Source organism: Otolemur garnettii, unplaced genomic scaffold, assembly GCF_000181295.1.
Source record: "Otolemur garnettii isolate 467f Iridium unplaced genomic scaffold, OtoGar3 scaffold00011, whole genome shotgun sequence".
Classification (NCBI taxonomy): domain Eukaryota; kingdom Metazoa; phylum Chordata; class Mammalia; order Primates; family Galagidae; genus Otolemur; species Otolemur garnettii.
In genome coordinates this window covers 2,931,679-2,958,875 of record NW_003852406.1, presented here as the reverse complement: position 1 = coordinate 2,958,875, position 27,197 = coordinate 2,931,679, and the positions used below count along the sequence as shown (strand labels likewise).

General features: G+C 39.1%; 1 protein-coding gene across 1 annotated transcript in view; it reads left to right on the top strand.

The window, feature by feature from the left end:
- ATP8B4 (ATPase phospholipid transporting 8B4 (putative)) overlaps positions 1–27,197 on the top strand; it is a 240,815-nt gene that overhangs the window by 82,861 nt on the left and 130,757 nt on the right. The window contains exon 6 of the mRNA XM_023509982.1: positions 5,407–5,468. Within this exon, the coding sequence (XP_023365750.1) occupies positions 5,407–5,468 (62 nt within the window). The remainder of the gene's footprint in view (positions 1–5,406; positions 5,469–27,197) is intronic.

Genomic DNA, 27,197 nt, shown 5'->3' with positions numbered 1-27,197 from the left:
CTATGACTGAAGATCATAGGAGTAAGACCTTTCATAGATGGAAGATTACTAAGGTTTCTCTACATGATGTGTTCCTTGGAGATTAAGAATATAATTAATATACTCAGTTGTTCCTTTTTTTTTTTTTTTTGAGACAGAGTTTCATTATGTCACCCTTGGTAGAGTGCCATGGCGTCACAGCTCACACCTCAAACTCTTGGGCTTAAGTGATTCTCTTGCCTCAGTCTCCCGAGTAGCTGGGACTATAGGTGCCTGCCACAATGCCCAGCTATTTTTTTGTTATTGTTGCAGTTGTTGGTTAGCTGGCCTGGGTTGGGTTTGAACCTGCCACCTTTGGTGTAAGTGGCTGGCACTGTAACCACTGTGCTACAGGTGCTGAGATTGTGGTTTTTATTTTCATTCATTCAATCAATTTATATCTTTTATGTAGAACATTAAGATGATTTTTACTTCAGGAGCCTCCTGTTTCTTCTCTGTTGATCCCAAATGCTCTCTTCTAGATAATTAATCTGAAAATGAATATCCACTCAGTAGTTTTGATCCTCTTTGTGAGAGCAGCTTGTATAAGCTTCTTCTAGTCTGCCATGATCAATATTGGTATTGATATGTGAGATACTGTTTTGTTTAGCATGTTGATCATTACCTAGTTGCTTTGTTTTCTCTCTATGTTATTGTTTTATAAGAAGTATAAGTTTTAGGTTTTTGTTTTTGTTTGTTTGTTTTATGCACCTGTGAGTATCAACCATTCTGTTTCATGTATAAAGTACTTTTAATCATTTCTAGTAGGGCAGATCTAGTGGTGAAAATTACCCTTTCCTTGTCTGGGAAAGATTTTATTTCCCCTTCAATTATGAAACTTAGTTTTTCAGGATACAAAAATTTTGACTGGCAGATATTCTATTGAAGAAGACTAAAAATAGGACCCATATTCCTTCTGGCATGTATGGTTTCTTCTAGGAAGTCTGCTTTTAGTCTTAAGGGTTTTCCTTTGTAAGTTACTTGTTGCTTTCCTCCTGTAGCTTGTAGGAATCTCCTTCACTTTGACTTTGATCAGATTGGTGACTACCTGCCTTGATAAAGTCCTATTTGTTATGAATATTCCATAAATTTGATGACCTTCTTGTATCTGGATATCTAAATCTTTAGTAATACCAGGAAAGTTTCCCTCAATTATTCCTTGAAATAAGTTTTCATTACTTTTTGCTTTTTTTTCTTCCTCAGAGAAACCTGATGCTTTTATTCATTCACTTTATAGTTCCATATTTCTTAGAGAGATTGTTCATTCCTGTTAATTTTTTTCTACAGTTTTGGCTAACTGGGTTAATCCAAAAGCCTTGTCTTCAAGCTCCAATATTCTTTTTTCCTCCTTGGTCTAGTCTGTTGTTAAAACCTCTGCATTTTGCTAAATGAGTCTTTTGTTTCTATAAATTCTAGTTCTACTGTATTTTTTCTCATTTTTGTCTATCTCTTCAGTGAATTATCCATTCATGTCCTGAATTGCTTTGTTGGTTTCTTTGAATTGATCCCCAGATTTCTTATCAATCTCATTGGTCTTACTTGCCATCCATATTCTGAATTCCATATCTGACATTTCAAAAGTTTCCTTTTCGTTGGAGTCTTACTAAAGAAATATTGTGATCCTTTAGGGGTGTCAACATAGCCTTTTTTTAATGCAGAAAGAGAGTTCTTACCTTGGTCCTCTTCTCTCAGTTCAAGACACATAGGTTTGGGGTACACCTGTTCTCCTCTGCTGGGAACTCTGTTGCTGAGTGAACAGAAGGAGACATCCCTGGAGGGCATGCTTGAGTCTTACGCTGGACAAGTGACCCAATATGAGTTAGACAGATGTACTATGAGCCTTTAACAGTGCAACTTTCCTATATTTTCCTGGTTGTCATGGGTGGTCAGTGTGCTGTTGTGTTAGTGATTGCCCCACTCAGGTCTGACAGTGACAGTGTCTTTTGGCCCATGAAAGCTTGAGTTCTTCCCTGCCCAGGTCTGACTGCTGCTTTGTCTTTTGGCCTGTGGCAGTTTGAGCACTGCATATCTAGGTCCACAGCTAGCAGCATCTGTTGGTCTGTGGTGGCTAAGTGCTGCTCTGGCACTGCCTATGGGACATATCAGAGCACTTGGCCTACCTGTTCTCTCCCCAGGATACCAGTAGCAATGGATATGCATTCTGGGTAGATGTAGTGCTCTGGGGTTTGGATCTTAAAATGGTACCAGCTACAGTACCCAAGGTTCATAAACCAGGGGGCCTTTCTCTGCCTTTTCTTCAGAGCAATGCTACTGCACAATCTCCAATCAGCTTCCTAGTCAGTCTGGCAGCTGCAGTGGTGGAGTGTACCTCCTGCAACTTGAAGAACAATGTAGGGGTAAATATGGAGCCCTGGGATTCTCTCCTCTGTCCTTTCTCCATATGTGTTCCTTTCCTGTATACTTCTGATCCTGCTGAACTGGTTGCCCAACTTCTCCTTCCTCCCTTAGGGAGCCTCCTGTTGCCTTTCTGTTGATTCCCAATGCTCCATTTTAGTTGATTAATCTAAGGGTGAATATCTATCTACTCACTAGTTTCTATCTTATCCATGAGAACAGCTTAAGCAAACTGCTTCTAGTTCATCATTTTGGCTCCCTCTCTTCAAGGTTGTATTTTTAACAAACACATAGGATCCATCCATGCTGATGAATAATGTCATATTAAAGTCATCAGCTTGAGATATTCCTGTACTCCACCCGTTCCTGTGAGATTGGCATCACTGGTATATACTGGCTCCTCTTATATAATTGTCTTTAAGGTCAGTGTACAAATATGGAAGAAAGCCAGTCTCTTGGCTTCATTTTCTCATCCTATTCAAAAACCTGGTTAGCCAGACCTGCTTTCTAAGAGTGGTTTTTGTATATTTCTAAATAGTAGATATTCTTTCATGTCCTTTCAAAGGATATGAATCTCTATTCTTAAAGGATAGAAGACATTCCAGTGAATGGGTTGTGAGCTCCAAAGGTAATTTTACCAACAGTAAATAGCATCTTCAGAGTAAATATATGGTTTTCTCATGTTATCTGATCTCTCAGGGTAATTGTACTCATTTAGATGAATGAGTTCCCACATTTTAGGTTTAAAGGCTTTATTGATTATGGTCACATTTCACAGAAGAGTAAAATGGTGGAGTAGAAAGAAAGTCAGTTTTGGAGAAAAACTCCCTACCCCACCAAGTATTAGCAGTATGACACGAGGTAAACTGCTTTTTTGAACCTTTCCTTTTCTGTATAACATGGCCAATGATATCAGCACTATTGAGAGGAAAGAATGAGATGATATGTATACAGAACCAAGCACAGAGCCTGGCTCACAGTGGCTACACAATGAATATTCCCTTCCTGTCCTGTCTTAGCTGGGAACTAAGACTTCATATTTATTTCCAGAGTAGAAATTGTGAAGAAGAGTCAGCTTGGGACTGAGACTCACATTTCTAGTCTCATTTATTCTATTTACTTTAATAACCAGATCCTTTGGCAAAGCCTGAGCAGAAGTAGGAGTAATCCCATCCTGAGGCCTAGAGAGTGAGCTTCTCAGCTTTTAAGGAATGAGCTGATTGGTATTTCTCTATGATGCCTACTAGTGTATTTAGGGACCTATTTTCAGGCTAGATACAAATGTTACTTAACACAAAGTCTCTTTTTGATTCTACTACAGTTGATGCTTGAACGTGCTTTTATTTTTGTGATGATATATGTGAGTTTAATAGCTGCATGTCTTTATGAGTCAGGGTCTTGGCACGAAACAGATGACACCTGCAATGGGGAAGACTGGAGAGTTTGATAATAAAGGTACCATTGGAGGAGGATGTGGGCAGGAAAAAGCACCTATCATAACAAAATGGGCAACAATACCACTTCTAGGCCTGAAGAAACAAAGGAACGAAGCAGTTTTCAGCCTGGGGCCACAGTTGAGGACTGTTTGTAGCCGCTGGGGCTACCTAGAGAGAAAGCAGCTATTGCTGATCCAGCTAGAAGAAAGCCAGGGAATAAAGATCCTCATTTCACTCTGTTATGCCCTTGATCTTCTGCCAGTACCACTTGAAGCCGGGGGACAATGATTACACAGGCCAGCTCCCCATGGCCCAAGGCAGAGTGGAGAGGGAGAGGGTGTAGAAATGGAGGAGCAAACAGAATATTCAGCAACATTACCAAATCCTGTACTCAAATAAAATCATGTTTCCCTTTTGTTCTGCTGATAGGAAGAAATTTGCATGTCAGTGGGTAAGCTGACTTATTTTACTCTTCTATCAACATTAGAAACTGTTTTCATGTTAACAAAGATTAAGTAGCTTTGTTTTCTTATTTTTACTGCTAATACCATTTTCACTTGTCACTCTGAGTAATTGTATGTGCCAGATGTAATATAATAGAAAGAGTACATAGGATGGGTTTGAGAAGGACGTAGAAAAGAGAAATGCTGGATGGAATATAATGTGTATTGTGACATTGATACAACATTTTTTGTATTAAAAAAGAAAAAGAACTGATTCTGATGATTAAAGTCTATGAAATCAGTTTCATGTCTCCTGATACTATCCTCTACTCATCTGTTCATTCAGCTCATTTGCTAAAACAATTTTGTCTTTATTATAGCCTATTATTACCGGTATTATTATACTATTTATATTGTTGTCTATATTACCTGCATCTCTATTTTAGCCTATTCTCTGATCTTGACAGTTTATGTAGAAAGATTTACCTGAATGGTTGCTTATTTATGAGTCTAGTAGAGAGCTCATAATATTTAGATTCTTTCAAGCATTGTAAGATGTTCACATGACTGGAGAATAGAATAAGTAATATGATCACCTGGGCATAAAACACAAACTCACACCAAATGTAGTTTAGTATTGCATTCTGATTTTTGTTTAAATGCTCAGTACTTCGTAAGAACATTGTTACCAATTAGAATTTCTGGAGAACACAAATACATGTTGTTGTAAGTAATTTCTTGACTTCAAAGAAGTCCATAAAACAAAATGAATGAGGTTCCAATAAATTATTGAGCACATATGTGGGAAAAATGGAAGCCTCCATTCCTTATTGAAGACACCAATATTAACGTATGGTTTCCTCTGGGATGATGTGGTAAAGATCATATTATCTTCTTAGCAGCAACTAAACATGTATGCAGATTGGCATAGCAGTGTCTAGCCTTGTTCCATTGGTGATACTCAGAATAAGGTTTAGTCAGAGGGGTCTTGATTTAGATTATATCTGCATAGTTCAAAGTAAGCCCCAACAGTGTCATTTTAGACCAATGACAATATTGTCCAAACAAGTCAACTCAAAATACTTCCAGTGTTCTTATCTAGGCTGTCAGAGTATGATTTAATATGTTTTCTCACAAATACTTTGATTTTTCAGTTTCGCTACAAGAGTGATAATCAAGTGAATAATCGGCAGTCTGAAGTGCTCATCGACAGCAAGTAAGAAATACTTTCTTTGGCTTATTCTTAAGATTTCTGGAACATAAAAACAAGTCTTGACAATTGGTGGATTTCTCTTTTAATTAGATATATGTTTTCTTTTCCCCTTCAATTTTTAAAAAACTGAAATGCAAGTTCATTTTATCTTTATAGCTCTTTTAAAAATACTTGATAGTTGCTTGTACTACCCACTGAACTTCTGCCTCAAATTCCTTTGGAGGGTCTTTTGTGGAACACAGGCATAGCTTTGTCACTTTTTATTTCTACATGTAATACTATGTAGAGTCAGCATGCATGTGATGCTTTGTATGTAATGTTTCATGAGTATTTGAGTTATTTAATTTGGTAATTTCTGGGAAAGATTGCTAGAGAGACTTCTGACACAGTACTGTATCAAGTGGTAATGGTACAAATTTTGTATTTCATTGATAGTTGAATTTTTCATTACTTCTATATTCATCCATCAGTAAAGAAATTTTATTTGTGGGAACAGTACTAGAATCATAAATGCTTTAAACACATGTTACACATAAAGAATGGCAAAAACACTTCCATAAAACTTAACAGAGATAAATTTCAAAACTTCTTTCCACAGTATCCCTCCCTCCCTTTGTCTCTCCCTCCCTCCCTTACTTCCTCCCTCTCTCCCTTCCTTCCTTCCTTTTTTTCCTTCTCTCTCTCTCCTTCTCCTTCCTTCCCTCCCTCCTTCCCTCCTTTCCTTCCTTCCTTCCTTCTTTCCTTCCCTGTCTTTTTTTCCCTAGTGATAATAAGTAGCAAAATAAATTTATAGCAACATACTTCAATCAATTACACCAGCCAGTGATTTGAGATCACTCTGATATACTTAAGAATATAATCTTAAAAGAGAAAATCATAAAATGAATTAACCACGTGTGAGGTTATATGCTGAAGATTCCTAGATAATAGACAGCTTAGACAATAAGTAGTAATATTGAAATAATCTCTTTTTATAACTAAAATATTGACTGATTACTCATGACATAATAGATACCTATAGTTTTTCTTGATTGGCTTGATTCAGAAAATGGTGTTAAATGTACACTGAATAAAAATGATTTTAATCTAAAACCATAATTGCTTAAACAGAGCCTTGGAAAGTATGATCCTTGTGTGTCATAGGTAAGCCATAAAGATGCCTGGAATCATGTGGTTCATTTCCAGTTTAACAGATTATTATGGTGTTGAAAGACCACGTTTTATGCTCAGAGAGATTTAATTGTGAGTTTCATCCTACCCCGAGTAATTCTATGGTCTTGGGCAAGTTTTAATCTCTTTAAGCATCAGATTCCTTATCTTTAAAGTGGGTTATGAAGGGTTACTCCCAATGACAGAGTTACTGTGAAGCTGCTGTAAGAAATGTGGCCTGTGTCTGCTGTTAACATTCTCCACATAGCCTTGTTATATCTTTAAGTGCTGGTGACTGTGAACTCATGTAGTATGTGGCTACATACTACATGAGCAGTACTGTTGATCTTGACTTTCTCAAGTCTTGAAGTCCTAACTAGAATAATAGAATATGTCTAATTCCCCATGGAACATCTGATAATCAGTGTCACTATTTTGAAGTCTCATCTCTTATAAAATAAATACAAGTACATGATGGATTTGAACTAATGGCCCTAGCATATATTTTAATGTTTCTCAAATTACCAATTTTAAAATTTGTAGTGATATTTGGATAGTGATAGATATTGGGGCTTCTATTTTGAGGCCGTGTGATTAATCCAGTAATTTAGATATTCGGAAATTTGATGACTATATATCTCCCATACGTACTGGCTATCATTATCATTATTATTGGAAGTAGTGTTAGTGTTACTGTATTGTGGCTTTATTTAGCTTTTTGTTAATTCTTTATGAGGCAGCACGTCTTTGTAAAATAAATCAATATGGTGTGATGTTTTGAGAAGTATTGCTGATCCTGTGAGTTGAAGAGAGAAGCACATTATCATTGAAAATGAGGTATTCTTTAGAATTCAGTGAAAAATAAGGCAAAAATTTCTATCTTCTTCATGGCTTAATAGTATTATTGGTGTGTGTGTGTGTGTGTGTGTGTGTGTGTGTGTTTATATACAGGGTGGCCATAAAGTTCATGTGCAATTTAAAATAGTGTGCCATTTAAAATTGCACATGAACTTATGGCCACTCTATGTAATTACATTTTGTTAATATACTCATGAATTGATGGGTACTTGGGTTGATTCCATATATTTGCAATTGTGGATTATGCTGCAATAAACATTTGAATGCAAGTATCATTTTGATAAAATTACTTCTTTTCATTTGGGTAAAAACTCAGCAGTGGGATTGTTGGATCAAATTGTAGGTCTATTTTTAGTTCCTTGAGGAATCTCCATACTATTTTTCATAGAGGTTGATTTCTGTACATTGATTTTGTAACCTGAGATTCTGCTGAATTTATTTATCAATTCTAGGAGTCTCTTTCCAGATACATGTGTCACTACAAAAGGTATGAGACAGACTGTGTTATAATCCATTATTTCACATCTGAGAAACATAATTGACGGCATCTTTTATGATTCACTTATGTGAGTTTCAACTTCCTTGGCTATAAGTGTTGCTGGGAGGGCTTCATTTGTTTCTGTCCATACAGGTTTTATGTTTCTTGATTTTTGGTTATCTCATTACTTTCATAATGACTCATGTATAAGATCATATCACCAGCAAAAAAGGATAATTTTGCTTCCTTTTTCCTGATTTGGATATCTTTATTTCTTTCTCTTGCCTGACTGCTCTGGCTAATACTTTAGCACTGTGTTGAATATAAGTGGTGACAGTGGCATCCTTGTCTTTTTCCAGTTCAAAGTGGGAATGCTTTCAACCTTTTGCCATTCAATACGATGTTGGATGTGGAGGGAAGTCCCTCTAACTTTCACATTGTTGGAGGGACTGCAAACTAATATAGCCTCTTTGGAAAGAAGTATGGAGAATTCTCAAAGAACTCCAAACAGACCTTCCTTTTGATCCTGCATCTCATTACTAGGCATCTGTCCTAAAGACAGAAAATCATTTTATCATAAGGTCCTTTAAACTAGATTGTTTATTGAAGCTCAATTCATAATTATCAAGATGTGGACACAACTGAATGCTCATCAACCCATGAATGGATTAATAAACTGTGGTATATGTCTACCATGGATTCCTATTCAGCCATTAGAAAAGATGGAGACTTTATATCTTTTGTAGTAACCTAGATGGAGTTGGAACACATTCTTCATAGTAAAATATCACAAGAATGGAAAAATGAGTATCTAATGTACTTAATACTAATATGAAGCCAGTAGATAAACCAGCATATACTCACTCAAAAGAAAAACTCAATTCAATTCAAGATGGGGGGAGGTGGGAGAGGGGCACAGGGGAAGGGATTGGTGTGCTCCTACCTAATGGGCACAATATAAGGGTATATGGTGCATCTCCTGGGTGTGGGACATGACTACACCAGAGACTTCACCTAACAAATGCAAATATTGTGATCTAATCATTTATACCCTCCCATTAATCTGAAATAAAAAACCAATATTAATAAAACAAACTTTTATAGTTGTGAGTAAAGAATGACACCCATAGCAGTGAGTTCAAAAGCAAGCTAATAAGAGCAGTCTCAGTGCTTTTTGAACTCAGTGAAAGTGGTTTAAAAATTAACCCACAGTGAAATTGTTTCAAAATTGCCTTCAACAAATTAATTTTGGTTTCTTAAGTCTTGGATTTACCATTTCTTGGGCAGTTCTTCTTTGTCAGCTTTGCAGATGGAAGGGTCTATTTGCCAATGGGCTGGTTTCTGTGCATGAGCTGTGACGTTGTTATCCTCTTTTAAATGATTTTCCATTGTAATTAATTATTATATTGCATGGACACAAATTTTTTAAGGGTTGAATTTCTAAATGGTGTCTATTTCCCCAGATGAAATGCATCTTGAAATAATAGGAAATTATTACACTTTCAAAATCCTGCACATGGGGTATTCAGTGGCTTCTGCTATTTTTTTTTTAATTTTATGTAACTCAGACAATAGCTTCTCCCTTTTCTTCCCTTAAAGTGCCTTCAGAGAGCTCCCAGATATAAAAGCCTGAAAGAGCAGGGGGGAGTTGACTGCAGATTTTGTGGGGCAGATCACCAAGGAGGTTTATTTCACACACCCTTAGCAGGCAAAGTGACATCCTATTTTAACATCTTTTTTCACCAGACTTCTCCTCCCCTTTGCTGGCCTTTTCAATCTTTCCTTCCTCCATTCAGTGTAGTTGGCTTCAGTCTTCTCTCTCTCAATATCTGGGGCCCCTCACATTTATCTTTCCTTTATTACTGAGAGTAGTTTGATTCTTCTTCAGCTCTGAGCTCAAATCTATTACAGCTAGTCATCAAAAGCAGGTTCCTGTAACTAGGACCCACTTATTCTAGCTGACAATAGAAGTGAAAAATACACCAAATTATATGTAACACTTAAACCTCTGTTTTCTCTCTCTCTCTCTCTCTCTTTTTTAAATAGGTTTATTCATCTTTTCTTAGTTGTTGTAAGGAGGAAATCCAGATTTCTTCTGAAAAAAAAAAAATCTAAACCACAAAAGTTTTGGAGATGTTAGAACATTAATACTAAAAATGTAAAATCTTCTTAGGATCTTAAAATCTGAAAGCTAACAGAGATTAAAATATCATAGTGAATAAAGTTAGTTTTGATTATAGCTCAAAAATTGTCTATTCCAAACCAAACAATTTTTTTTTTTTTTGTAGAGACAGAGTCTCACTTTGTTGCCCATGGTAGAGTGCCATGGTGTCACACAGCTCACGGCAACCTCCAACTCTTGGGCTTAAGCAATTCTCTTGCCTCAGCCTCCTGAGTAGCCGGGACTACAGGTGCCCACCACAATGCCTGGCTATTTTTTGGTTGCAGTTTTGCCGGGGCCAGGTTTGAACCCACCACCCTCGGTTTATGGGGCCGGCGCCCTACTCACTGAGCCACAGGTGCTGCCCGCCAAACAAATGTTTTAACAGCTTTTGTTGATTAACTACTGATCCTTTGTCAACTTTTCTCATAGCAATCTTTTACTACAGGAGCATTTTTCTTTAGACTTCCTGATGTAATCTCCGTGAGTTAAATTTTTCTCATGCATTTAAAGTTGATGTGTGATCTGTGTGTTGTTTGTAGAAAATTAAGAAAACTGGAAAGAGTATAAACAAAAATATAGAAACCATGCTTGATCTTACTACCTGGGTAGGAATAAAATGCGATTAATTTATGGATGCATTTTATGGCTCCCTTCTTCTCCATCTTTGCTTTTCCTCTTCTTTTTTCTCTACTTCTCCATATAATATTCATTTTAAAAATAATTGAAATTTTATTATAACCTATTGTCTGGGTTGAATGGTATAAAAATATGCTGAGCAGAATCTGTGCCTAGTATATGGAGATTTAGGGGGATACAAGACAAGATGATTAGTGAGAAATCTAATTGAGATTAGAGGGGGCTTCACAGAGGACAGTACTCAGACAGCAGGAAGACTTAAAGGGCTGTGTTAGCATCGGGGACAGTTTGGCTTGTGTCAATTAACATGTGCTACATCCTCATCAGAGCCATGACTTAGGGGTTTTCCAGGGACATTAAGAGTTGTCTGTCAGGCAGTGCCTGTGGCTCAGAGGAGTAGGGCGCTGGCCCCATATACCGGGGGTGGTGGGTTCAAACCCAGCCCCGGCCAAAACTGAAAAAAAAAAAAAAAAGAGTTGTCTGTCTGTTCCTTCAGCCCACATTTGTGTTACACTTCTGTGTATTAGCTATTATGCTAGGTATGAGAGACACAGGGATTACTAAGACCCATATTCCTTCCATTGGGGAGTCTAGAGTCTAGTGCAGTGGTTCTCATCTTCCTAATGCCTCCTAATGCTGTGACCCTTTAATACAGTTGCTCATGTTGTGGTGACCCCAACCATAAAATTATTTTCGTTACTACTTCATAACTGTAATTTTGCTACTGTTATGAATTGTAATGTAAATATCTGATATGCGGGATATATTTTCATTGTTACAAAGGGGTCATGACCTACAGGTTGAGAACTGCCTGGTCTAAGGGAATAGGTGGACAAGTAAACAGACTACTACTGTGCAGCTCTAGGTGCCAGGATAAAAGGAAGCCTGCAGTACTCTGAGCGCACACACACAGGAGGACCCTAACACAAGTTTTAGGAGACTGGTGGCAGAGATATCATTGTCTCAGAATAATTCTTGATAGAATTTCCTCCAGCAAAGATCAGCCATTGAAGAGCTAATTGAATGGTGGGATGAGAGGGCAGAGAAAGCAGGAGGGGGTGGGAGGAGAACCAGGGAAAAGGCCAGGCCACAGAGGATGACAAGGTCTTTCCAGGCTTATTGCAGAGGGGGGCTAAGAGCATGTTGGATGAAACATATGCATTGATGAACTAGCATAAATCTGTTCTCTCCAGTTCCTGTTTCATTTGTTCAACTACATGCTCTGGTGAAATGTGGTCTACCAGGAGGCTGTCTTCATACATAGACTGCTCTTCTAAGACTGTTGGGCAGAGCAGTAGTGAGAACATCTGCTGTCTTCCTGTCCTATGAAGCCAAAAGGAAAACTGTCTCTGTCACTAATTGGCTACATGACTGAGGAGCAAGGACCTCAGCTTTGTCATCTATAAAACAAAGGGGCTGGTTACCAGCCATATGCATTGAGGAACTACTTTACTTTTTCCAATCAGCAGAAACCCTTCCAAATGAAATTTTAGGTGAAAGCCCAGTATTTAAAACAGATAAATGGTTGTTGTTCAAGTTGAAACTAGGGTAGAGGGCCCAGAGTAGGTGCCCTCAGCTGCCCCTCCCCCACTGTGGTGGTATTTAGGGGCCCCCATGAACATCACTGGACTGAATCATGCTTCTCCAAATGAGGGGTAAAGATTGCATGGATCTAAATCACCCCAGGTACAGGGCTCTGTCCCAGACATTCTGAGTCAAAATTTCTGGGTTTGGGACATAGGGCTCTATTTTTAATAAGTACCTCATGGGATTCTCACGTATGTTGAAGTCTGAGTGCATCTGAGTTGAGCAGATGCTTCAAGGTCCTTTTGGTCTTTAAATACTATGACTCTGTAATCCTCTTCAGCTTTGGCATGATGGCGAGGAGCCACAAAAGGGAAGTTAGTGACTCTACAGGCCTAAAGATTCAACAGAAATGTCAGATTGGAAGTATAAGGGAGGATATGATGGCAATAATCATGGAGATGATAGTGGAAGGTGAGAGTTGGATAAAGACAGTGAGTTATAAAATGGACTAGGGAAAGAAGAGGAACATTAACTGTAAGATCTTCCAACAATGAAGATATTGTATTCCAGATGGAAGAAATTATAGCAAAATGTGTCAGGAGATAATTTAGAGCAAGAGTTAATACCTTGACCAGATAATCCCATAAATCCTGAGCTCATCTATATCATGGCACTCTATCACAGCACAGAGAATCATAATCATCTCCTTACCTTTCATTTATTTGTCAGCCTTTATTGAAATCTTCTTGTGTGCCAGACACCTTGTTATGTTCTGGGAATGCAGGTGAATCCAAATAGATAGCTTCTCTGCAATCCTGGAGCTTAGTGTTTGGTTTGGGAGGTTAATTTAATAAAATAGTCCTGTTAAATTATGTGTAATTACAAACCAAGGCAAGTCTGCTAAGGTAAAAAATATGGGTCTAAAGAAAGACCATCTCTCTCTCTGTAGAGAATATTGGTCAAGGTGAGATGAGGTGAGACAAGGCCGTATAAGAGGGAGTTCTTTGAGGAGTAGTACATTTGAGCTGAGAACTTAACGATGACTAGGAGTTAACTGGGCAAAGGTGGTGGTGGGAGTGAGAATGATGGGGTGGGAAGAAGAATTCCAGACAGAAGAAAAATCACATGAAAAGGCCGTGCTGAGTCAGGGAAGATGGTGATGATGAGGGACCGAGTGGCAGAAGCCCACAGAGTAAGGACAAGAAAAGAGCAGGTGCAGCCGGGGCTGGAAAAGCCACCAGAAGACCAAACCCTGCAGGGCCTTCAAGGTCACATGAGGGGCCTGGGTCTTTTGCCTAAAAGTAGAAGGAATACATGGAAGGATTTGTCTTTGGCAAATCTCATGCCTGTTGTGTGGGGAGAAGGTAATGCAGAGGGGCGTGGGAGATGTAGGAGGGTGGTTGCCCTATTGCTGTACTTGTCTGTCTGTTCTTATTACTGTGCTCGTGGCTGAGACAATCCCTGTATTTCCATCACCAACTGAATAGCGTCCAGCATGCAACTGACACTCAATAATCATATGGTAAGTGAGCAAAATGCATGTAAGGGAATTAAATAAATCATTTCAAGGCAAAAGCAAAATATCTTTTTAGTTCCCCTCCTTCTTCCTGGCAACTGTGTAATGTGGGGCGAAGGGAGGAGTCCATCTATTTCGTGCTCTTGTGCACATTTTTGCCTGTTGTCATTGCCACTTGAGAAGGTGGAGTCCTTGGACACGGAACGCAGCTTTAATCCGAGTGTTCTGTGTTACTGGGAGTCCCTTTGGCTCTGCTGGACCTTAATGTGCATGGCACAGTCTCTGACATTTAAAGAAAGTGAGAGGATTAAGTCCATCTGGGCTTCACTTCTGAATTAGCAGAGCTCAAGATAGGACTTGAAGCCATGCTTACTGTTTTCCTTGCAGCTGTCCCAGATCGCAGTATGATGGACAAACAAAACTGTGGGACCCTGGGCAGCTCTAGACACGGGAGAGAGCAAAGACAGGCTTGTTGGGGTCTGCAGCAGATGCTCCCCTCACAGCGGCACTGGCCAATGAGTCCAGTTCACCCAGCTGGCCTCATCTGGTTACCTTGCCTCTTTCCTGGCACTTATGTTCGGACGTGCTTTCCCTTTCGCACTGCTGTATTTATGACTTCATTTTCAAATCAAACGCTTATCTGGCTGGCTGCCTGAGAAATCACATGTGGAGTGCTGAGAGACCAAGGCAGGGGATGGTGCCCTTGCTTCTGGAGGGCTGGTCTGGAAACCATATGAACTGTAAATAGTTTTAAAATGTACAAAAAAAAAAAAAAAAAGAGAGAGAGAGACAAAATTAAAGCTTTCTGCCAAAAGGGAAGAACTGAGGTTTTTTATTTTTTTTTCTTTCTAGACTCAGTTATGAAGTATCTGTTGGAAATTACTGACCTCTATCTTAGAGTCCCTTTACTCTCTCTATCAGCCCAGGTCAGGCCAGTCCAGATCTAAATCTCCTGGGAACTCAGCTCTGCAAACACTTTCTTTATTAGAAAATCATTTTGAAGTCATAGTACCATGAGTTAAATTGTTAGGTACATTATTTTAATGGAAATTTGCCTTCTTTCACTTAATGCTTCTCTTGGAGACTCAAGCAATACAAAGAGGTTAATATTTTTTTCAATAATAGAATCCAATTCTCCAGTATAAGAGTAAGACAAAGAAAAGATGAGAAAAAGGACCTGGCTGCCTTTATTTGCACCCCATTAGATAACTAATGCAGTACAATGTCACTTGCCTCAGCCTGTGATCTGTTTTCTTGGTTGGGCTTTCTGTTTTCACCTGATTCTTCAACATTATAGAAAATAGTTTCAAAAGAAATATAGATAATTTTTTCTTTTTTTGCCTTTGGTTTTAATTCTTGTGGGTGCAAGTCACAGAGATGCTGTCAGACTTTCTATCCTGAGACTACCAGGGACAGCCTTTCATTCTGCTTTGGTTTGGTGAATATCTTCAAATTCTTCTTTTTTTCTTTCTCTGTATTCTAAATTTTGTTCTCCCTCTGTAGGTCTTTTCTCTCTCTTCTAAGGATGAAGAAGAAAGATCATTGGAATTGAGATACAGAAAACGATAGGAAAACAATGTTCAACAGAGATTTTATTAAATAGAGAACATTTTAGAGTAGCAGATGTCTAAAAATGTAGAGATTCGAGTTCATGCAAACCAGCATGCAGAGGGCTATAGCATAAATGCTTACAGTTGGCATGCAGATTTGTTGATGTTTACTTTCAAATCTGGCACTGATAATACCAAACTAATATAACTTCTATCCAAATGTACTTAATTATGGCCACCATTCCTGGCATGAAATCTCCTGTTGTAACCAAGTTGAACATACAGTTCCCAATAGTGTCTCGTATGATTAATAAAGAAATGTTAAAGAGAAAAGTTTGCTCATACACATATTTAAACATATTTTTATAGACTATAAATTAGACCATAAGGTCTTGAAACCCCTTGATAGCTAGAAAGCAGAGAGGGCGTGGAGGAGTGTGAGGCCAGCCTGTCATTGCTGTGAAGCAGAAAAACTTCATCCCAGAGCTGGGTGGAGCACACAATGTAGCGTGTTTTCCAGAAAGTAATTGAAAGGGCAACTTTTTGGCAGAACGTTTTCATCTTTCTAATAGAGAAAATCAGAGTCTACTCCAGGCAAAAAAAATCATCCTATAGCTATATCCAGGGAGAAGGAAAAAAGCCTAGAGACCTTGAGATTTGAGTAACGAAGAGAAAAGTGAAAGGATTGCATTAGAAGGCCTTTATCATCCTTCTTATCTCTAAAATACGAGAGATGGAACTACCATTTGATAATCTAAGCCTGGACCAATACTTTCCCACTGTCCAGGGAATTACAGAGCTTGGATCACTGAGGCCTGGGGTAGCAGATGTGTTAGGACTATCACCAGAAGCCAGGTTTACCTAGGCCTGTCGGGTCTGGGGATAGTGAATTTGTCTGGGTGCTCTTGTTCATGGCCTAGGCTGGGCCTGTGGAGAGTGTGGTGGTTCCTGCTTATGCTCCAGTCCTGTTGGCTCGAGTTGGAAAAGCTGATGGGGCTCACTAACACAGCCAGTCTTCTTGGAGCCATTCCAGTTATTGTCCCTGAACTGTTAAGACCACACATATCATGGCTTTTCTGAACCAGAGGAATTATTAGGTCTTAGTTCCCCCAAAACTGTGTACCGTTTATTCACCAAAAATGATTGACATACCATTTCTGGTTTCATGACTCACATGTTGTGGGAGAGAGACAAACAACTGAATAGTTTCAATGTAATATGTGTGACGATGCAGGTTTTCATGGACTGCCATCAAAGCACTGAAAAGGGGGTACTTAACTCCGTCTGGGACTCACAGGAATCTCCTTGGAAGAGGTGTCTCCAAAACTAATCAACTAAAAATATAAAAATCCTAGAAATGTAAAATTGCCTACTTTTTGAGAGAAAAGCATTAGCATTATCCCTTGTATTAGTTTGTTTTTTGCACATATACATAGTACCTATATCTAAAATAGACTTCACAATATAGACGGTCACCAGGTTAAAAATGACCCAATTTATGGCATTCCATACTTAGGAATGGGCTTCCAAGGCTTCCCATAAGGGTTATTTATTTAAATAATTAAATTAATAGCTAGTTTCTTTCAACCCACGTAAACAAACCCGCATGGCACTAGCAGCTCACTGGGGCAGCGACTTCATTTGAGCAGCTGGTCTCATTGTTTATACGGTCGCTTGTGACAGCATCACTTTCATCTTAACTTTTTAATTTGATTCTGTGAGTCTGTGTTTACCCTTATGAGCGTGCCTCCAAAGCAAAGTCCACTGCGAGTCCAGATGAGCCTGCAACAAAGAGAAAGGTGATTACAATGGAAACGAAAGCAGGAACAATTAAGTGTTCAGAGAAAGGCCAGACGCCATCACTCATTGGGAAAGCATTAGGTTTCGGTTGCTCAACCATCAGAATAATTATAAAGGATACAGTGAGAATAATGGAACTTGTGAGGCAGTGCTCCAACGAAAGCATCAGTTCTTACCAACCAGCATAGTGGATTCATTATTGAAATGAAAAGGTTATTAATGATTTGGTTAGAAGATCAAAAGAACTGTAACATTCCTGTCAGCTTAGTGTTGACAAAACATTAGGTGAGTATTAACCTTTAATTTTTTCTCGAAATTTTTTCTATCTCCTATCTAAAGTTTTTGCATGCATTTGTTTTTATGCCCTATTTGTTTGAATTAAAAGAAAGAACAACAGTATTACAGTTGAGGGTTATTATTATTATTATAATATTGCACTGTTATTATTATTAGCACATATAAGCCATTATAGATAATATTATTACATATGCACTGTTCATCAGGGGTCTATGTCACATACAGATTTGACCTAAAGACATTCTCAGGAGGGCTCGGTGCCTGTAGCTCCTACATTGAGTAGGGTGCCAGCCATATACACCAAGGCTGGTGGGTTTGAGCCTGGGCTAGGCCTGTTAAACAATAATGACAATTGCAACCAAAAAATAGCTGGGTGTTGTGGTGGGCACCTGTAGTCTTAGCTACTTGGGAGGCAAGAGTATCGCTTAAGCCCAAGAGTTTGAGGTTGCTGTGAGCTGTGACAGCACTACACTCTACCGTGGGTGACAAAGTGAGACTCTGTCTCAAAAAAAAAAAAAAGACATTCTCAGGAATATATCTTTTCTGTAACTTGGGGAATGCTTGTATATACAATTTGTATTTCACTTTTTTCTTTTATTCTCTGAACTGTTATTCTTTGCCTTGCAATGGTTCATCCTGACCCTACCCTCTTTCCATACTTTGTGGTCTCTCTGCTATACTTTCTTAGGGCCTTCCCAGTGGGTGTAGCCATGCAAAACTACCACATCAGCTCTAGAGGTAAAAATGCTATGAGTGACCACATATATAACTACTCCACTCAAATATTCATTCAACAAATATGTTTTGAGCCCCTAACATGTGCCAGGCACTGTCCTACTTCTTAAGGATACAGAAATGAGCAGGCCAGACAAATTCGTGCTCTAAGGAACCAAACTTCTAGTGCGGAAGACAGACAACAAACACAATATATGTAAATGATATGATTTCAGGTAGTTAGAAATGCAACAAAGAAAATAAAATAGGATAATAGGGTAGAGAGTGATGAGATGAGAGGCAGGCAGATAATTTTGAATAGCGCGATGAGAGAAGACCCAAAAGAAGAGACGAGGTTTGAGTTGGGAGAGAGATAGCCATGCCGAGATCTTAGGTCAGAGAAACAAGTGTAAGAGCCTCAAAGTGGAAATGAACTTGACAGCAAGATTATCTACTATGGCTAGATAATTGTATTAAAGAATTGGAATAAAGGAGTTCTGAGAAGCTGGCAAGAGCCAATTCCTGTAGGTAGTGGTGGAGAATTCCGATTTCATGTAAAATGTTAAGAGAAGCCATCAGAGGGTTTTAAGCAGGATAGTGATATACATGACAAAAAGATTATTCTAGATGCTGTGTAGACAGTGGACAGCAAAGAAAAGCATGAGCAGCATGAGGAGGACAAATTTTGTTTCCCACTGCTGTCCAGGTGAGACAATGGTGCCATGTACTTGAGTGGTAGTAGTGAAGGATGTAAAAGAAGTAAGTCTCTCTCTCACATCTCCTATGTCATAATCATCTGACATGGATTTTCAGACACACCCACACTACACAAATGGAACAGTACAAGGAACAATCTGTATTATATAGTTTCAGGTAATATACCATCAACTTCCTGCTATTTTTGTATCCATCCTCACTTTTTTATTTTCCAAGATTTTTTTTTTTTTTTTTTTTTGAGACAGAGTCACACCCCGTTGCCCTGGGTAGAGTACTGTGACATCACAGCTCACAGCAACCTCCAACTCTTGGGCTTAGATGATTCTCTTGCCTCAGCCTCCCAAGTAGCTGGGACTATAGGGACTTGCCACAATGCCTGGCTATTTTTTTGTTGCAGTTTGGCCAGGGCTGAGTTCGAATCCACCACCCTGCCCACTGAGCCACAGATGCTGCCCATTTTCCGAGATATTTTAAAAGCAAATCTTTAAGTGCATGTATTAGTTTGCATTTTACCAAATGCTTTCAAATTTATCTCATCTAAAACTCACAAATGTCACGATAAGAGTAGGTGTTAAAATGTCAGTTGGGTTTACATCATTGTAAACACTTCAGTCTTACTAATAAAGAGACATTCTGAGGGGTTGACAAAAGCCAGTTTTTGTAGATAACAGTGAGGTTTCAATGTTTGGTCAGTTTCTTGCTCAAAGTCACACTGCTGTTTGGTAATAGAGCGTGGACTCTAGTCTGTGTTTTCTAATTCTGCAAAATGTATTCTTTTTTACTATGTTACATTAGTTCCTTCATAATTAAGAGGCCAATATTCTGTTCTTTAAGAGTATAAGGATTTTACCCCTTAACCCCTCCCGCCCTTCCTGCTTCTTGGATTCCAATGACCTTTATATCTCCTTGTGCTTGTGTCCATCATTTAGCTCGTAATCATTAGAGAGCACATGTGGTGTTTGTTTTTCTATTCCTGAGATATTCTACTTAGAATCATGGTCTGCAGTTCCATCTACATTGATGCAAAAGACACTATTTCATTCCTTTCTATGGCTGAGTACTACTCCAAGGTACTTATTGAGTACCATGAACACTATTCTGGTGACGGGCATGCTAAGAGCCTTAACATTGGTATACCCTTAATATTTTGAAAATTTTTAAAAAGTGTACGGATTATTAAAAATTTAATTCCAACCTCTGGTTCATTTTGAACAGATTTTTGTTCCTGGAGGAATCAAGGTTGTTCCTACAATGTGAAATTTTATCATTTTTGTTTAAACAATCCATTAAGATTTGTCATTCATGAATGAGGAGAACTTTGTTTCTTATAATTAAGGTGCCGAGGGTATAAAATAATGGTCCAATAGAAGGAAGTATTCTGGTCATCATGAGCAATAAGATTTATCCTGTCCCGAGAGAAATATGAATGGCACAATGGCTAAAGCCTCAGAAAGTGGAGATGTTGTACACATGATCATAAGTAAATCCTGACTGAAATCAGTGTGGTGCTAAGTTATGATTCTGAGAAGACGAGCCTAGAGAGAACAGAGTAATACAGTCCAGGCGTATAGTTTTCTGATGAGCTCACTCTACATGGTGGGAAATCTTGGGATGTCTTGAGAAGTGAAAGTTAATATATCCTCTATTAGACAATTCTTCTGGTCTATCAGCTCCCTCACTGGGCTTCTGATGACAGCTATATGGCAAACAACCTAACACTGAGGTCATTCTCCTGAAGTACAGGTAATTCTTTGTTGTTAACTGGAAGGGTATTCCCATACTCCAGGTATCAGAAAACAAAGATGATTTAGTAGTAGTTATTTAAGAGGCATATTTATATTTTACATTTGATCTCTAGGTTTTTTGATAATCACAGTCTGTTTCAAATCCCACTTGTAGCCCAAGAGCAGCCTTCAACTCATTAATGAAGGGTGATGGTAGTCACATGCCAGTGAGTAACTCACTGATTAAGAATTCTACCTACTGAGGCAGCACCTGTGGCTCAAAGTAGTAGGGCCACAGCCCCATATGCCGGAGGTGGTGGGTTCAAACCCAGCCTGGGCCAAAAAATGCAAAAAAAAAAAAAGAATTCTATCTGCCTTTTAGATCTGTTTCTGCAGAACTCAAGAAGATAAACATTATGACTTACTTTAGAGTGACATTAAAAATTTTTCTTAAAAAATATCTAGGACTTGGCTCGGCTCCTGTGGCTCAAGTGGCTAAGGTGCCAGCCATATACACCTAAGGTGGTGGGTTCGAATCCAGCCTGGGCCCACCTAAACAACAATGACGGCTGCAACCAAAAAATAGCCAGACGTTATGGCGAACGCCTGTGGTCCCAGCTACTTGGGAGGCTGAGGCAGGAGACTCACTTAAGCCCAGGAGTTGGAGGTTGCTATGAGCTGTGAAGCCACAGCGCTCTACCCAGGGGGACAGCTTGAGGCTCTGTATCAAAAAAAAAAAAAATCTAGGACTTAATATTGCTGCAAATCTAGTAAGTAAACACATGATTTTCCAGCAATATCTTTTGTTGGACTTTGTGCTGCAAAATCAGAAATGATACTTCCAGAACATTAGGTTCTCTGACCCCAGCAAACTAAATCACACCTCTGAGAGACAACTTGGCTTTGTTTATGTTGGTACGGCTTGTGTTATCACTTGTCATATTAAACAACTAATATTTTTTCTGATTTAATGGACATTTGGTTCTCTCTTAAGCTGGCTCTATACAGGAAAATTGATGGAGGCTTTCACCAGAGGCAATGGAAAAATAAACAGACGGTCCCCAAGTTATAAACATTCAACTTATATACTCATTGCACTTATGAATGAAGGCTATTACAGAAAGTCTCTGAGTTACAAACATCCAGCTAATGTATGACTTGTGCTTATGAACAGAGGCTGTTACAGGTAATAGATAAATGTACGTGTTCCAACTTATATGTTAATTCAACTTAAGAGCAGCCTAAAGACTCTACCTTGTCTGTAACATAGGATTGCCTATAATATAGATCTTTTTTCCTAGAGCTAAGTCAGGTTTTCGTCTCCATTGGAAACTATCTATTCTTGAGATAAACAAAAAAGACTATCTTCTTTGTTTTTCAAAAAGAGGAGGTTTATTTGTTACTGAGCTTAGTACTGGAAAGAGTCAAGTTCTCTGATTTCTCCACCTAAGGTGAGACCACTTCGATGAAAAGAATGGTTGATCTACTCAGGCTAAAGAGATTGTATGTTTTCTAAAATCCAGGTATGTTCTTCATGTATGGAATAATTCAGAAATAGTGACTTTTTTCTACAGAAATTATTCTTACAATATTTAGGCAGTCAGTGGTTATCTCTAGAATATTTTTAATGGGCAGGTACTAAAAATGTTTCTCCCAACTTTATGTACTAACTGTTGGAAAAGGAGGTGAATTGGGCGATTTTACAGATTTTTCCCCCCAAAGCTTTAAAACTGTAGGGGGGAAGCACAAAGATTCACGACAGCTGCTCACATCGACTTTCTAGGATTGAAATAGAATCTCTGCAAAGGTGAAACAGCTTAGAATTAAGAAGGAATGTTCTAAGTGTGTGAACATGTCAACAGGGAAATTGGGAAGTGGACCCTCAGTGTAACACATGCGCCTCAGGCCTGCCCAGTCTATCTTCCCAGCTACCAGGAGTGCTGCCCACATACAGGCCTCTGCTGTCAGCCCTCTCTGGGAATTACCATTGGTCCAGGAAAGTGTTTTTGCTCAAGGTCACCCATCCTTCATGGGTCATCTGTATCCAATGATGGAAAGGTGCCAGGCCTGGCCCTATTGATACAATTCTGAAGGCCTGCTCTAACTCCCAAGCTGCCCCTGAGCTTGGCTGAGGCCTTTGTTGTGATGGCATCCCAACTCCTTTCTCTGCCCAAGCATGCTGCCTTCACTCCCTCTCAGGTATTAATACCAAGAGAATTTGCCAATCAACTTCTTACAAACAAATCTCCCTGAGTTGCCCAGAAACCCACCAGACCTACTGCGTTTTGCCGTGTGTTTTCATGCATAATGCACACCCATGTTTTTTGCCCGAACCTTCAAGAAAACACCCCTTGAGAAAGTGGCCAGCTTTCAGCTGGGAGAGAAACATTTGGGGAGTTTAACACTCCCCCAGTAAATGTGCAGATTGCACCACCTTCCTACAGCTGCCCACTGCGTGAACGCCGCCCCTTCCCTCTCTTCTGAGCGCTCTTCCCTCCCAGTCACATCAGACACTGCTGCTGAGATGGTCACGTATGTGGCTGGTGGGACAAGAGCCTTTGAGGCTGCCTGTCTCAGTAGGCAGCCAGGTGGGTCCCTGGGGCCTGCGTGGGACTCCCCGTTCCCTCCACATGGCTGGGCCTCCTTGGCCTTACCCTATATGGGTGCAGCTTGCCTTGCCAGCTCTGCCACTGCCCCTACCCTGATCACAGCAGTTGGCAGAGACCCCTCTGGTTCACTCCCACCTGATCCCAGATCCTCCTGGATTGGAACCCTCTGTCTCTGGCAGGCCCTGGTGGGAGGGTGTGGTGGTCCCAGGAGATCCCCTGTGTATGCCCACTTCCAAGCTGCACTGCCTGTGTATAATGCACAGCCTTACTTTTCCCTCAAAAATTTGGGCAAAAAAGTGTGCACTTAATTGCTGTTTTGTCCACGGTTAACCTAAGTTATTTCCTCTAGCATTTATATGTGAGAGCAGATGTGATAGTTTTTCTGTGAAATCACTTCTGAATTCCTTGTAGTCTCATACTCTATTAGCCATTTATTAATGAAATCCTGCTAAGAATTTACTGAAGTCAGAGTCTTAGGAAACTTATTTGGGAAAGGTTTTAGTTTAGGGAAATAATGGACGAGAATACATTTTTTGCACAATAGTCAGAGGCCTTATTTCTTAGGTAAAACTTAGTAAGTGAATCAATCATTTTGTTTTCAAATTAGGAAGGCTAAAATGTATATTTCTGCTTTGCATAATATACCATATGATTTATAAGCCTTTATACAATTAAGCAAGACATCTCTAAGATTTATGAACTTTTCTCAACAAATCGTGAACCTGCATTGTCCACGGTGTAGGGCCACATCTTTCATCATTTCCCCTGCTTCTCACCTTCCTCTTGGCAAAATTGGTGCGAGAGCACCTTCAGCAGCGACCGTGGACTTCCTCTTGTGATTTTGCTCCAGCATAAGAGTTGCACTAATAACCAAGGGGAGAAAGGAGGGAAACATCTGCATTCTTCAAAAAGATTCCAAAGATATGAGCATTATGCTCCTTCTCACTGTAATGAGATTCCGTTCACCCGTCTGTTGTTAGGGGATCAGGGCCAAGCTGCATGCTTTATTCTAGCGTGGCTCTGACAGGACTGGGATTGAAAAGAACCAGAAACTGCTGCTGTCCGCTGAGCGTTTGTTATCAGGGGCCCCTGACTGCAAGCATCTTTGCATCGGCTGATTTTTTTAAACACGAAACTGTGTATTGTTGCCATGATGGAATCCCTTCAGCTCCTCAGGGGCCATTCTCTTTTTAAACAGTCAATATATTATTAATTTAGGAAATAAGGTAGAAAAGAATAATAAATAGAGATTTATTAAGAGCACGGGCTTTCGGGCCAGACAGACTTGGGTTCCAGTCCCGACTTGCCACTGACATGTAACTTTGGCAAAGTTTCATTTTCTTTTATTTCTTCTTTCTTCTATTCTTCTCCCAATTTGGCTTCTAAAATACCCATATATGTCGTGCCAAAAATCCAAACAGTACAAAAGAGTAAACAATACAAACAAAGTCTCCCTTCCATCCCAGTTCTCTCTTCATTTCTTTTCTCGGGTGGCAACCATTTTTTATGTGTCTTTCAAAGACTTCTGTGCGTGTAAAAACATATCTAGGAAGGGCAACATCTGTATTTCTGCATTTGGATGATGCGCAATAGGATTTGTAATGGTTTACACAAATTAAACAGAGCATCTGTAAGATTGATTACCTTTTCTCAGGTAGACAATTTAGGTGAACATGGCTATATATAATTTAGGTTAACAACTATCCATTTAGGTATATCCGTGTTTCAAAGGCAGAATCTTCTCCTGCATATATAATGTTCATGCTTCTTTTTATCATACTGTAGCTTAGAGCACAGTTCATCTAAGCACATATAGACTTTATTCTTTTAATTGACTTCACTGTATTCCACTGGGTAGGTGAACCCTGATTGAATAAGTGTTCTGTGGTATCTCTATGTAATTCCTATAGATGGACATTTTAATGATTTTCTAATTACTTGCTATTGCAAATAATGCTACGGTACATATCCTTGTCAATTCATATGTAATAACCTACGTGATTAGTTCTTTAAAATAGTATATCTGCAATGACTATGAGCATGACGTGAAGGCTATGTTGGCCAATTGGATGAGAATGTTTCAAATTGTATATGGAACTAACACACTGTACCCATGATAGTATTAATGTGCATAACTATGACTTAATTAAAAAAATAGTATATCTGCATAAAAGTGTGTGGGCATTTAAATTTTTGTTAGATACTGCAAAATAGGGCAAATGTCTCAATTTCTCTGAACCTTAGTATCCTATCCTGTAAAATGAGAGTTGAAACAATACTCATCTTACAGGTTGTTGTGAGGATTAAATGAGATAAGATACGCAGTGTTGCTGGACACAGCAAGTTCAAGTATAAGACCCCAGGCTCGGCGCCTGTGGTTCAGTGGTTAGGGCACCAACCACATACACCCAGGCTAGTGGGTTTGAACCCAGCATGGGCCTGCTAAACAACAATGACAACTGAAACAACAAAAAAATAGACAGGCATAGCCAGGTGTTGTGGTGGGCGCCTGTAGTTCCAGCTACTTGGGAGGCTGAGGTAAGAGAATCACTTAAGCCCAAGGGTTTGAGGTTGCTGTGAGCTATGATGCCCTGGCACTCTACCAAGGGTGACATAGTAAGACTCTGTCTCCAAAAAAACCCCCCCAAAACCAAACAATATATCTATAAAAGACCCCAGTTAAATTCAAATTTCAGATAAACAATAATAATATTTTAGTAGAAGTATTTTTCAAGTATTTCACAGGACATATTTATACTAAAAAATAATTTGCTGTTTATCCAAAATTCAAATTTAGTGGCATGTCATTTGTTTTAGTTTGGCAACCCCATGAAGGGATCAGTATAGTCGCTGGACTGCAGTAAGCATTAAATAAATTTTGGCTGCTATAATTCATATCAGACATTCAGGAAAATATATCATATGGCCAATGTTTTTGGAAATAATTCTATATCTTTAAATTTATTTATCATTAACCAATAAATGTTTGTTGAACACCTACTATGAAACAGACATTATTCTAAGTCCTAAAGGTGGTGAACAAAAGAATGTCTATATGAGCAGGGAATACTATTGTTTGTTAAAGGACTGACATGTGTTTAAGACTAAAAACCCAGGTCAGGTGCAGTGGCTCATGCCTGTAATCCTAATACTCTGTGAGGCCAAGGAGGGTGATTTCCTTGAGCTTAGGAGTATGAGACCAGCCTGAGGAAGAGTGAGACCTGTTTCTACTAAAACTAGAAGAAATTAGCTGGGTAGGTGGAGCATGCCTGTAATATATCTACTCAGGAGGCTGAGGAAAGAGGATTGCTTTTGAACCCAGGAGTTTGAGGTTGCTGTGAGCTATGAACCAAAAGCACTCTAGCCTGGGGCAACAGAGTGAGATTGTCTCAAAAAAAAAAAAAAAGTAAAATAAGTAAAAGGAAAAAAAAAAAAAGTAAAAACAAGCTCTCTTAGTGGATTTGTTAGTTAATTAGAGGAGGTCAATTCTATTGACCTTTATTATCTTTTCTCTCTAGTACCCCAAAACTACTTCTGTAATTGTGAGGAAATCCCCTTTGTAGGAATCGTGATGAGAAGTCAGGAGAATTAGAGCATGGAAAGGATGGCAGGAGCCTTAAAGGGCCTAGTGAAGGTCCTCCTCTCTGTCTCTTGAGCTTTAGCAATGCACTCAGTATTTTGTATGAGGCGAATGCTTGATTGCTAGTCTCTGAAACCAAATAAAACATTAGTGACATGGAGTGTGGTAGGTCCTACCTCCCTCCTGGACTTGTGTTTTTTTCAAGGAAGTTTTCAGCAAAGCCTAGCAGTTCTTTGTACGCTGTGACTTGCCAGGAAGAAACAGGTTCAGACCAATTTATCAAAAATTATTGGGTGCAGTTTGCTACTTCTCATCTCCTTTACTTGGAACTCAGATTTTCTGAAGTTCTGCGAATAACTCTTTCCTTAAAGTAATTCTAGTTGCTATTCTTTTTTTTTTTTTTTTTTTTTTGA